Source organism: Oryctolagus cuniculus, chromosome 8 (assembly GCF_964237555.1).
Source record: "Oryctolagus cuniculus chromosome 8, mOryCun1.1, whole genome shotgun sequence".
NCBI lineage: Eukaryota > Metazoa > Chordata > Mammalia > Lagomorpha > Leporidae > Oryctolagus > Oryctolagus cuniculus.
In genome coordinates this window covers 100,746,116-100,759,640 of record NC_091439.1, presented here as the reverse complement: position 1 = coordinate 100,759,640, position 13,525 = coordinate 100,746,116, and the positions used below count along the sequence as shown (strand labels likewise).

The following is a 13,525-nucleotide window of genomic DNA, read 5'->3' as shown; positions in this document are numbered from 1 at the left end:
AAAGGTTTTGATACTGTAAAACTGATTTGTAGTATATAAATACTATAAATAATAATAAATATATTACTATAGAAATATAGACAATAGTAACAAATATTTGCAGCACAAAATATTAGACAAAAATGATATGTAAGTGCTCTAGTTAATGTTACTAAAACTCTCAACTAAAAGCATTAAAGTTTGGATAATATATATTTTAGTTTTTTTTTAGATTCTTATAAATATAATGGTTTGACCAAATATTTGTTCCTAATCTATTAATTTTTTTTTCCAAATCAGAGAAGAGTAAAATGACTTTTATGCACCTAAACAAGCAATTTATTTAGTATGATAATTCCACCAAAGCATCTGAAGCCCCTCCCCACCTCTTTTTTATTATTTCTTTCTTTCTTTAAAGGCAGAATTAAAGAGAGGAAGAGACAGAGATCTTACATCCCCTATTTCACTCCACAAATGTCCACAATGGCTGAGGCTGGGCCAGCCCGAGCCAGGAGCTTAAAACTCCATAAGGGGCTCCCACACGGGTGGCAGGGGCTCATCTACCCAGGCCATCTTCTGCTACTTTGCCAGACACTTGAAATCAGAGCTAGACTGGAAGTGGGACAGCTGTAACTCTGGTTGGTTGTAATGACTTGACCTGCTGAGTCAGAAATGCCAGGCCCTATCACAGTATGATTTTTATTTTCTGACTTTGTTTCTATCAACATTGCTTTGAATTTTGCCAAACCACTTATTCCCCTCATTGCCCTATGAAAAACCCAAACATTCTTCCAAAATCATCTTTAAGATTACTCAAGATTCAACCACATGGGCATGCAACATATCAATATAATAATTTAAATTTAAACTTGACAAATTTCTGCCTATTACATAGTAAATTAGAAAATTGGTGATATCAATTTCATTTAATAGAAATTAAAATTAATTGGTTATAATAAATCTGTCAGACTTAACACGTATAAGATCATATTTTCTGTTATTGGCATGTTTCACTTCATACAGTGATCTTCATTTCTATTAAGTCAAAAATACATGTTTCTATTTTTATATATGAATATGAAAAATATCTGGCTTTTGAACCATATGATGTTTCCTTATCTTTTGCATTAACACATTTGTTTAGTACCAATTATGTATTAATCTTTAAAATTAACAGTAGAATATTAGTTAACTTTCCATTGTTACATAATGGAAGTTTTAAAAATGCATCTGTGTAAATAAGTAGAAAATACAATTATCATTATTGCCAGTGAATTTTTGATTAATTTTATTTATGAGTCCATCCCTGACATTATTGATTTTGTTTACTCCTTTGTATATTTATATTTAGATGATAGACACACAAATGAACACAAACAAGTATTTTTCAAAATTGGAGATGAACAAATTTATTTGATGCAGAAATTATTGAAAATCATGCATTCCTTTTCATAATCATAATCCACAAGCTTTTTTGAAAATCATGTATGCATGCATGTGCACATACAAGATAGTAAAGTATATATAAAGTAATTATGTAATGCAAATTATATATAAATTATATATATATAAATTTATTTATGCAAAGTAATTCACAAATAAAGTAAACTGAATTATGTAAAATGATCAGTTTTGAATATGTAATTTTATTATCTATAGTTTTGTCTTTCAAGTGGTTTCTCCTTTATCATCTGTTGAAAACATGTAGATTGGTGCCAGATGTCAGTGTTTATGTTGATTTTCAAGATTAATATTTAGGTGACAATATTAATACCAAGACAAAACACAAGAAGGTCCTGTGATATGGGCACAAATTATGGAATGCTATTAGTTTTTCAATAGATTTTATTTTAGAGGAGTTTCTGGTTCATAGCCATGGTCAAAAGAAGGCAATCTGAAAAAGCCTATACACAATATGACTAAGAGTATGACATTTTGGAAAAGACTGCATTAAGAAGACAGAATAGGAGCCATCGTTGTGGCATAGTGGGTAAAGCTGTCACCTGCAGCACTAGCATCCCATATGGGCTCTGGTTCAAGACCCAGCTGCTCCACTTCTGATCCAGCTTCCTGCCAAAGTGCCTGGAAAACAGTGGAGGATGGCCCAAGTGCTTGGGCAACTGCACACATGTGGGAGATCTGGAAGAAGCTCCCAAATCCTAGCTTCAGCCTGGTCCAACCCTAGTCATTGAGGCCATGACTGAAACAGTAGATGAAAATCTCCCTTCTTCTTTTCTTCTTCTTCTTTTCTTCTTCTTCTTCTTCATCTTCTTCTTCTGTATAACTCTGACTTTCAAATAAATAAATAAATGAATAAATAAATCTTTTTTTTCAAAGAAGATATTATAAAGATTAGTGGAAGAGGGGATAAAGATGACGAACACGTAAGAGCGAAGGGAATTCTTCAGGCAGTAAAAATAATATTTGTGATACTATATTGATGGATACATGTTAATAAAATTGTGTTGAAACTCAGAATGTGTAACAACAAGAAGGAATTTTATATAAATTGTGAGCATTGATGATTATAATGAGGCAATGCATCAGCAAGTGTAATAAATGTACCCTTGTGGAGGGAAATATTGAGTTAGGCTGTACATGTGTTAGGAAAAAGGCATATTGAAATCATTGTGCCTTCTGTGCATTATAGCTATGAATCTGAAACATGTGATATGATTGTCCCATGAAATGTGAGAGGAAGTTATGCTTTTAGCATCCAAGTAGAAGCTTTAAGAATCAGAATTCTGTTCACCTCTCTGTTCACTATATTTGGAAATTGATAACAATAATGACAAGGGCTGCTCAGTGATTCGTTTCCAGAACAAAGAGGTCAACATCAAGTGACAATTCTTCCATATTATGCATATTATGTAAAAATCATTGAATTTCTGTATTTTATATTATTGATAATTTTAAATCATTACCTAGCTTAGGCTGAAATGTACTGTTATTCATCTAATATTTTATATTATATATATATTATAAAATAGTAGCATTTTTAGATGACTAGGTCAAATCTGTTGATATGAATGATCTCATACCTTAAAGTCTTGATAGAAACAGGTTTAAATATATTTTGAAACCTCAGCAATCACCTCAAAATTAAAGTGACTGTCATATATATATATGTGTGTGTGTGTGTGTGTGTGTGTGTGCACTCATGTGTTTGTGTGCATGTGTGTGTGTATATATATATATATATTTATATATAACCTGTTTAAAGATTTGTGTGACACTTTTTAAGATAGGGAAAATGTAAAATGAGCTTCAAGCACAAATAATTAGAGAGGAATATCAACTGTGGAGAGCCCATGTTATTAATGAATCATTTGACATAAAACCACAGAGATAGAGCCTACAATTATTTCTGCATCATTGGTTCACTGACCTCAGAAATGCTACCTCATAATGCCAGTCACTGAGAGCGATTGCTTTACTTTTCAAATTCAATTCTGTATGTTGCATGTTTGCAGAAAAATGTGTCCCCCCAAATTGAAGAAGTTTAAAATACTTTTCATCTTAAAGATGAAGAAAGAACAATGAAAATGTTTTCAAAGCTTTCTAATTCTGTAAAAAGATTGATGATTATATAAATTACTGATCTTAAGTACATTCATTATCTCACTTTGGTGATAATGTATAAAAATAAAGAATTATTCATCCAGAAAACTGATCTCATTCATTCTTATAACTTTGAACGTAATTTATATTTATACTCCAAAATGTAGTTGATTGAATGGATTGCATTTTTCCAAGAAAATTTTAAGTACTTTCATATGTTTCCAGCACAAACTTATTTTCATATCTGTAAATTTACAGCTACCATTGGACATTTAACAGGTCTACATGCATATGATGATCTCACATTTAATTATTTAAAAATGAATGCTATATGTGACAAACCAAAAACTGTTTTGACTCCATTAATGACATCAATACTTAAAACAGTTTTTTAAGTCAGATTCTTAATATCAACTATAATATGACCCAATAGTATTTAAGAAATCTAATAGTTCCATTGATTCAACTTCACACGAGTATGTTTACTATCAGCCAACTCTGCTCCTTTAATATTCAATATCACATACCATAAATCCTAGTATTTATGGGGCTACATTAGAACAAAGTGGTATTCTTGGCACTTCGGGGAATCAACAAAATGGTCATATTATCTGGTAACAAATATTAAATCAATTATAATGTTTCTCTCACCACCAACATGACCTGTATGCATATTGAATTTAAAATCATCATTCATTAATATTAAAACCCCTTGCCTAGGCAGCTTAGCCTCTGCTCCTGATGACACAGAATTGGTGACAATCACGTATGATAACAGTACCATTCTCTTCATTGTTCTGTAACTAATATTTTTAAGAAAATCATTTTTGTCTGCCACTTTTGCAAGTAGCAACGTTAATGTTCAGTAGTTAGGGCATGAGATTAAATGTAGAATAAATAGTCATAGAGTTTATATTTCAAATCAAAACAATATTTAATGTGAAAATGTGATATCAATAAATACACCAGTAAATCAGAATAAAGAAATTCATACCAATAAGGAGTTTTATCTCTGTTCTTCTGGAGAAGAACTGTGTTCCAATATAACAATTATACATTTTTTAATCTGAACGTTGTTAAATTTTCTAGCATCGGTTTCTTTGTTGGATACCAACTATGTGCTATTTCTATTACTTCATTAAATATTAGAGTGTTTAATCAAAGAAATGAGTTTGTTAACTAGATTTGAGTTTTAATTAAGATAGTTATTTCACTTTGTTTTAAATGAATGTGTGACAAAGGAATAGCACTGGAGAATATTCATATAATGCTAGCAGTAATAACTAACATTACTGAGCATTAATGAGTCCAGTACTACTACAGGATCTTTACACTTAAATAATTAAATTTACACATTGTCTCCACAGTTTATGATATATTATTATTCCTTTTTGCAGGTAAAAGGACAATGACATGATTAAGTTGTTTGCCAAGGTCACATAACAAAGGTAGACGTGCAATACAAACATCATAGTCCAAACCTCATCTTGTCCTTAACTACACCAGGTGGAGGGAAGGGTAAAATGGGAGTGGTAGATGTGGTGCAGGAAAATTTATTGAGCATTTACTGTGCCAGGCACTAATCCAGGCTTTGTACAAATAGACTCGTGCTCAACATAAGGAATTTTGTAAAGAACATAGTATGCATTTGCTTTAAAATATGAAAAAATGAAATCACAAAATATGAATATTGTCCAAAAGGTGCACAGTGAATAAATTAACTAGCTAAACTTAAAACACCTTAACTTAGTATTTTAGACATATTACATTATATTCATAAGGTGTGACATACATAGACCATTACTTATGTTATCGGAATTATTTTCCAACACAGCCTAAGAAGATATTATGTTTTTAGAATGCCAGAAATACTGATTGAAAAATAAAAGCAAATAAGTAAATTTTGACTGTATTTTTATTATTGCAATAATAATAGGATATCCTATTTGACTTTTCTCCACATTTCTACATGAAACATATTATTTTAGAAACCTACAGCTCAATATTGTGACTGTATTATGGTTTGTGTTCTTATCTCAAGAATTTTAAAAATCCACATAAAAATAGCTCTTAGATAAAAGGGGTTTATCAAGAATTCTAGAGTGAGAGATGTTTGAATGTTGGCATCTGCAAAAGAGACATAGCATATCATTTAAATTACTGCCTCAGGATTTTGTGTTAAGTTCTGATTGAATTAAACTCAGATTTTCTTTAACAGGTTTTTATTAAATGAGCTTCATGAGAAGCAGAAAATAAATATTCAGTTGCACAAAGATGAGTATTGACAAATAAAAGACTCATTTCAACAACCAGTAATTCATCAAATTTTCGGCTACAAAAATTTACTAATTACATTAGTGTTTTATTTTTAAGAAGCCAAAAAACCAATAATTACAGTCAGAAACCCCTAAACATAAAGTAATATAAAATGTTCATTACAGGGACATTAAAAATATGGAATTGCATTAAAAATAAGATAATTGGGAACATTGAAAAGTCAATTTACAAAAGCAACAGGTAATAATTAATTCACTCTTTTCAAAAAATGATTTGAGAATAATGAGTTTATAAGAAGGTGGAATAAAATATTTCTCGATTTAGGTCTATGGTCAGTTCTCACATATAATATTCATGATCTAGATTAAGTAGGTGGCTCAAAATAACTGCATAAATGAAATTAAGTTCTGATATGAAAACAAGTGCATGTGACATTCATTGGCCTTTGGTGGCCACAGACTTGTGAGCTCAGATTACTCATTTAACCACCAGCAGATCAACAGGGATTGAAAATTATGTGATGACTGTCAGTTAAAAAAATCCAATAATAAACTACACTAATGATGTGGAGCCTGAAGTGTTTGCATTTTTGGAGCTCTTCAGTATATAACACATTGATCTTGACCATCATTTCTAACTCTCCAGAGCAGTCAAAAAGCAATGGACCTTCAGTTAAAGCCTGGAAGGTCAAGGATGTAGGGCATTTATGGGAGATAATTTCTACTTTAAGAGACTGCCCTTCACTGTTAGTGATATCCCCATGAGGATCTTTCATTGTCCTAGGACTGTATAACAGGAAAAGATTTCCAAAGCTATTCTGTCTTTTCAACAGAAAAGAAAACTTTCATTCCCTCGGCACCTTATTTATACTTCTATTTCAACTTGTGTAGCATTATCTTGCATTGGATAATTTACATGGGATCTTTTTCATTGTAATGTTACAAATCTCTAATTGGAAAATGAAATCTTCGGTTTGATTTGGTTTAATTTGATTTTCATGTTGGAGTTCTCATTGTCTATTACAGTACCCAGCACCTGGGAGATGCTAAAAGTATGTTGAAATAACAAAGATAGAAAGAAAAGAGAGAGGAAGGCATGATGAGATCAAGACTGGAAGAGAAAGAATCAATATTCCAGGATTACTCCCCTGCAAAATTCTCTTATAGGTACTTGATAATCAACTGGATGTATTTGTAGAGTTAATGTTATTGATAAATAGATAAATAGCTTTCAATGAAGCCTTGTGTTCTTAATCAATAGCTATGCAAATATCAGTTTTCACAGAAGATTGTAGGATGCTTGGAATTCCATTAAGGTCTCCCTTGTTGCTTGTATAAACTCACACACTGAAGCCATTAGCAGAAAGCTGAAATGGAATGCAGTCTGCACTTGAACCCAGTTGCTCCTCTATGGGATGTGGTGGTGTCCTAACTGCTGATCCAAGTGCCTGTGGGTGAATAGATCATGAATGTAAAACCAGAGCACATCATATCCACGTTTTTCCTGGATCTCATTCTCATTATTGTTCTTTCGTTAGACAAGGCAAAATATAACTCTCAATGGTTTCTGTTGTAAAAATAGACTAATACAGCTTAGAGCTAAAATGATAAATTTTCAGACTAATAAAAAATGAATAAATCCTGTTTTCTTTGCAAATTTTCTTCTTAATTAGAACAAATCAAGACATATGTTGTGAAAAAGAGAAATGCTAACAATTATGGAAGAAAAATAAGAAGATCATATTATGCCATTAAAGGAAAGTTATTATTATTATTATTATTATTAGATCAAGATCCAGTGAAGACAGTTAAAAAGCTGGGAATACATGCTTAAAATATAAATAAGCCTTAGATAAAATTTCTGGTCTATGGAATCAGCAGTGAAGTGGTTTTTTCAGCCCCGGTATTAAGGACATTTTTTTAAATTTTAAGTTGTACATATTTAATATATTTCATATAAACAGAATTAGGAACATAGTGTCACTCTTCCCTCCCCTCTTTCCTGCCCATGTTCAAATTCATCCTCCTGCTCCATTTTGCATTCCCACTCATAATCTTTACAAATATCTATTTTAATATTCTTAATAATCATACAATTAACCCTACTCTAAGAAAAAGAGTTTAATAAATTGTATGAAAATAAAAACAAATAAGCAAACCAAAAAAAAACATATTTACTCAATGGTAGAGATAAGGTCTATAAACAATCATCCAATCTTAAAATGCCTATTATAATCTAATACATTACCTTTCAGGTATTCTATTAGTTACTACAAATCAGGGAAAAGATATGATATCTGTCTTTTTGGGACTGGCTTATTTCACTAAGTATAATGGTTTCCAGTTCCATCCATCTTGTTGCAAAAGACAGGATATTATATTTTTAACAGCTGGGTAGTACTCCATAATGTAATATATATATATATATATATATTATATATATATAATTTCCATTATATATATATATATAATTTCCTTATTCATTCAACAGTTGATGGACATCTGGGTTGATTCCATATCTTAGCTACTCCTTACAGAAAAATTTACTTCAAATGGAACAAAAAACCATCAAATTATTAGAGAACTTTGGGGGAAACTCTGTAAAATATTGGTATAGGCAAAGACTTATTGGAAAAGACCCCAGAAGGACAGGTGATCAAAGCCAAAATTGACAAATGGGATTACATCAAGCTGAGAAGCTTCTGTACTTCAAAAGGAACATTCAGCAAAGTGAAGAGGCAACCCACAGAATGGGAAACAATGTTTGCAAACTACACAACTGATAAAAGGTTAACATTCAGAATCTATAAAGAACTCAAAAAATTCAACATCAATAAAACGAACAATCCAGTTAAGAAATGTGCAAAGGACTTGAACAGGCATTGTTCAAGAGAGGAAATTTAAATGGCCAACAGACACCAGAAAATGCTCAGGATTGCTAGCAATCAGAGAAATGCAAATCAAAACCACAATGGGGTTTCACTGCATTCCAGTTAGAATGGATTACATACAGAAATCAACAAATGACAAATGCTGGCAAGGTTGTGAGGAAAAGGTACGCTGGTCCACTGTTGGTGAGAATGCAAACTGCTTCAGAAACTGGAAGACAGTATGGTGGTACCTCACAAATCTAAATATAGACCTATCATATGATCCAGCCATCCCACTCCTGGAAATTTACCCAAGCCAAAAGCAATCAGCATATGAAAGAGTACCCCCATGTTCATTGCAGCACAGTTCATAATATCTAAGTTATGAAATCAATGCAGAATACTTCTTCTCTAGTGAACCAGAGGATAAAAATATTTTCTCCTCTCCTCTCTTCCCTCTCTCCCCCCCCTCTCCTCCCCCTTTCCTCTCCTCTCCTCTTCTCTCCTCCCTCTCTCCCCTCCTCTCCTCCCCCCTCCCCTTCTCTCCCTCTCCCTCTCTCATCCTCCTCCCTTCCCTCCTCTCCTCTCCCTTTCTCCTCCTCTCCTCTCCCTTTCCCCTCCTCTTCCTCTCCCTCTCCCCTCCTGTCCTCCCACTCTCCTCTCCCTCTCTCCTCTTCTTCCACTCCTTCTCCCCTCCTCTCCTCTCCCTCTCCCCTCCTCTCCCTTCCTCTCTTCTCCTCCGCTCTCCTTTCCTCTCCCCTCCTCTCCTCTCTCTCCCCTCCTTTTCCCTCCCCTCCCCTCCCCTCTTCATTTCTCATCCTTTCAAATAAAAATAAAAATTAATGTATATAGATATGCATGTATTTATTGCACAATAACACCTAAGGTACTTGATGTATTTGAATCATGACAACATTGGAAAGTTGATGTTATGTCATCTAATTCAGTGCTTCTCAAACCAATTTGGATGAAGTACAATTTTCTCAATTTCTATTTTTAGAAAGATTAATTTATTTATCAGAAAGGCAGAGTTACTACTCTTTCAAGTGGCTGTGATAGTTTAAAAATGCTCATCCTTACATAAAGAATACAATGGATATTTGAACCAACTGTTAGTGGATAATTAATATCTTGGCTTGTAGGAGGTTAAAACTGTCATGCAAAGGATTTGTCATCAAACTTGAACCACATGAATTGGGCAGAACATGATAGAAGAAGAGTTAAACAAGGCAGAAGAGTTAAACCTCAAAATCAAAGAATGGAAATGGGTCCTGAGAATCAGCATTTCCTTAAACTTTCTAAGCTTTGATGGACATGAATTAGCTAGCAGAGAGCCAAGCAAAATATATGTAGCTTCAGAGTGCATGCTATTTAGCTTGTACTTCTTTATAGCTCAGTGAATTCTAAAAGTATTCTTTTGCAGACTAAGTAGAGCCAAGTACAATGGAAGGCACCAAGCATGACCTTAGTCTGTCGCTGTTAATTTGTCTTAGAAAAACAATCTCATGAGTAAAATTATTTCATTATTATGAAATAATTTATCAAATTACAAAACAGAAAGAAAACAACAAAAAAAAATCCTGTTCTACTGAGAAATCAGAGGTTGGGGGTTGGGACACAGTATGTTGTATATCCTAGAGTGTTGACTGTGCACTGAGGGATAAAAGGAATCCAAAGTTAATCCCCTATTTAGCCTGTGAATTTCTAGGAAACTTTGCCACTTGACATGCAAATACCATGACTCTCTTAACTACATGTGAGTTTCCTAAACTAAATCCCCATCTCTAAAAATTTATGATTTTCTGAAAGTTCAATTTTTTGCAATTTAATTAACACCTGGAAATGTAAAAAATCCCTGTCGTGACATCAAATAAAATCTCAAAAATTAACACTTTAAATGGATGAAGAAAATAATTAACAACAGATTAGTTTCTCATCACTTTAAGGTGCAAATCCCTGGCATATTTAATTTCCCTTTCATCCATTGCCTTGTTTGCCCTGATTTAATTATGCCTTTGTAAATCTCGAATTTCTGATAGTGAGTATGTCAGTAACTTCTGAATGATAATTTTATTTTTTGTCTTATTCATATTTGATATTTTTTAAAAATCCCAAAACTTTACTGAGATATTAAGCAAATTATACCACTCACAAAATTGCTATGTCAATGTCTGCTTTACATAGTTCATATTCATCATTTATATAAAACCCCAGTGAAATATAGAAAGCCATATGGTTTGAGTAGCATAGATACGGTTTTGGACCCTTAATGGCTATTAGTGAGCAGAATAAACTTGTAAAAGTTCTAATGTTTCCTTTCCACATGTAAATGAAACTTAACTTCCCAAATAATAGACCACTTAGAGTGTAATAGTCACTAAATATGAACATATGTATGTATAATGTTTTTGCAATTAAAAGCAGCAGCAATTTCATCTACTTTCCTCTTACCTAGAAACCTAATATACATGGCTACATGGAATAAGTTATTTAACGTAACTTTTGCAAGAACAACACATAATTTATTAAGCATTACTGGAAAGCAAAATAAATGAAGAAACATACCCTTTTGTTAAAAATAGCAGTTTTTCCATAAGTGTGTTTGCAAGCTGATGAAAATTCAAAATAGTTGGAGTATTATACGTGCATTTGTATATCTAAAATGTACATGTATGCTCATGATTTAAGTTTCTAACCAAAGAATTATGTATCTTTCCTTTCCTTAATGACATATCTCTAAAGATGAATATATGTGGATAGCTTATTAACATGACATTCTTTTTAGTAACTTGAAGACTGTAGTTTTATAACGAGTAAACATTTTATAGAATGTGTGATAGTTATATTTTAAAATAATTAAACCAGGTCAAACAACATTTTTACATTACCACCAGATTTATCATATGCAGCAAGTATTATCATGACCAACATCTGTGGCTTTTACTCTCTCTTTTCTGCAAACCTATTAAAACTCTATAGCTTCCTACACAAAGAAGAATTTGAAAAGATTAATTTATTTAGCATGTATGGTGAGAAGTTGAACACTGGAAATTTCACTTAAGGACAATAGAAGAAAATAACCCGCATCCATACCATTTTATGAATTATTTTGTAATAACATAAGTTACAGTGAACATTCCCTGAAACAGTTATAAAGGATCTGCACTGTGGATCTTAAAATTAAATGAAACAAGAATGTATTTAGTACAGTCTCTCAACACTTACTCAAATCATAAATAATCCTCAGGACAGACAAGAGAAATTTAAGGAAATAGATAAAACTCACCTTATCCACAATACATATCTGTGTTCTTGTTTGAGCATCAAGTATTTCGATCTCAAAGTGAGCAGTCTTTGCATGTTTGACTGCTGGAGTTGGTCTCAGAGGGCCTGCTGACAGTATGAATTGAGACAAAGAGTGAAAATTTCTCATGTCATTCTTCAGTATGGACCGGGTAACTCCTTGGAGAAATAATTGTCTCTTGCGTTCTGAAGCAAGGGACCTGTGCCTTTTGAACATTGTGAAAAATAACAGGAGAAGCTGTCATGTCAACAGGACACGTTTGCAGTATGTCCCCTCCTCACCAGTTAAATACTGCTGGCGAAGGCCTCAGAGGTCAAGTGGCATGCCATTCCAAGAGTTCAGTTTTATTTAGCAGACTTGAAAACAATGATGGATCTTTTTCTATATATAACGCTCTATCATGAATTTCTGCAATGTAGCATGTTACTTTATCAGCATTTGAATTATTTCTTGCTTTATCCTTTTATCTCTGCTTCTGCTTCTTAATATGAACATTTTTATCTGAAATTCCAAAGCAGGAAAAAAAAACTATTTTATTATCTCTGAATTCTAATACACTGTTCTTTATGCACACAGGTTCTACAACACACACATTTGCATTTACACGTATTTAATATTAGCATAATATTACCATATAGTTAAATCAGAAAATCATCTTAGTATATTATTATATGATACATTTAAAATATTCATTAGAGGCCAACATTGTGATGTAGTGAGGTTAAGCTGTCACCTGTGATGCCAGCATCCCATATGGGCACTGGTTGCTATCCCAGTTGCTCCACTTCCAACCCAACTACCGCTAATTGCCTGGGAAAAGGTAACAGAAGACAACAAAGTGCTTAGCTCTTGCTATCTTCATGGGAGACCTGGAAAAAGTTCCTGGCTCCTCGCTTAGGCCTGGCCTACCCTTGGCCATTGCAGCAGCCCTCTAATGAATGAAGATCTCTCTTTCTTTCAAATAGATAAATCCTTTTTTAAATGTTAAAGTGTTCCATAAGATAAATATTAGTGGTATATGTATGTTTACATATATGTGTATATAATAATTTTTAGCATTCTAAAATAGAAATATGTTTTTATCAATACTAATTCTACCTTTCAAAGAGCTTAGCATTTGCACACTACAGAATGGAGAATTCTTCACTTCATATAGAGAATGAAAATGGGGTAAACTGAGGCTGGAATATGTGGAGAAGAATTTGGTAATGTAGGTAAAAGGAAGCAAATAATATTAAGATTTCCATGTATTCTATAATCACTGAAGAAACATTGACTTGATATGGATATGCAAACAAGCTTTGAAAGAATAGTAATGTGATCAATAATCTGAAAAGTGAAGTTTTAGAAAGGGATCCCAAGACCTTCGAGATATGTAAATCTGATGAAGAAACAACTGAAAAAAAAAACCTAAAATATATTGCAACTGATTTAAAATGATATTAAAGAAAAATATCCCATTATGTTGTTTTCAGTAAAAACTTGACAAACATAATGACTAAAATTATAAAGAGGAATCCCTCTGTTATTCATAT

The 13,525-nt window shown here is 32.6% G+C and overlaps 1 protein-coding gene across 4 annotated transcripts in view; it reads right to left on the bottom strand.

Annotated features, from left to right (window-relative positions):
• TECRL (trans-2,3-enoyl-CoA reductase like) overlaps positions 1-12,491 on the bottom strand; it is a 69,984-nt gene extending 57,493 nt beyond the window's left edge. For 2 of the 4 annotated variants that reach the window (XM_008267813.4, XM_002717154.5), the window contains exon 1: positions 11,973-12,491. In XM_008267813.4, the coding sequence (XP_008266035.2) occupies positions 11,973-12,206 (234 nt within the window). In that variant the 5' untranslated portion in view covers positions 12,207-12,491. The remainder of the gene's footprint in view (positions 1-11,972) is intronic. The other 2 variants (XM_070047229.1, XM_070047230.1) reach the window with 1 other exon arrangement.
• Positions 12,492-13,525: the final 1,034 nt, after the last annotated feature.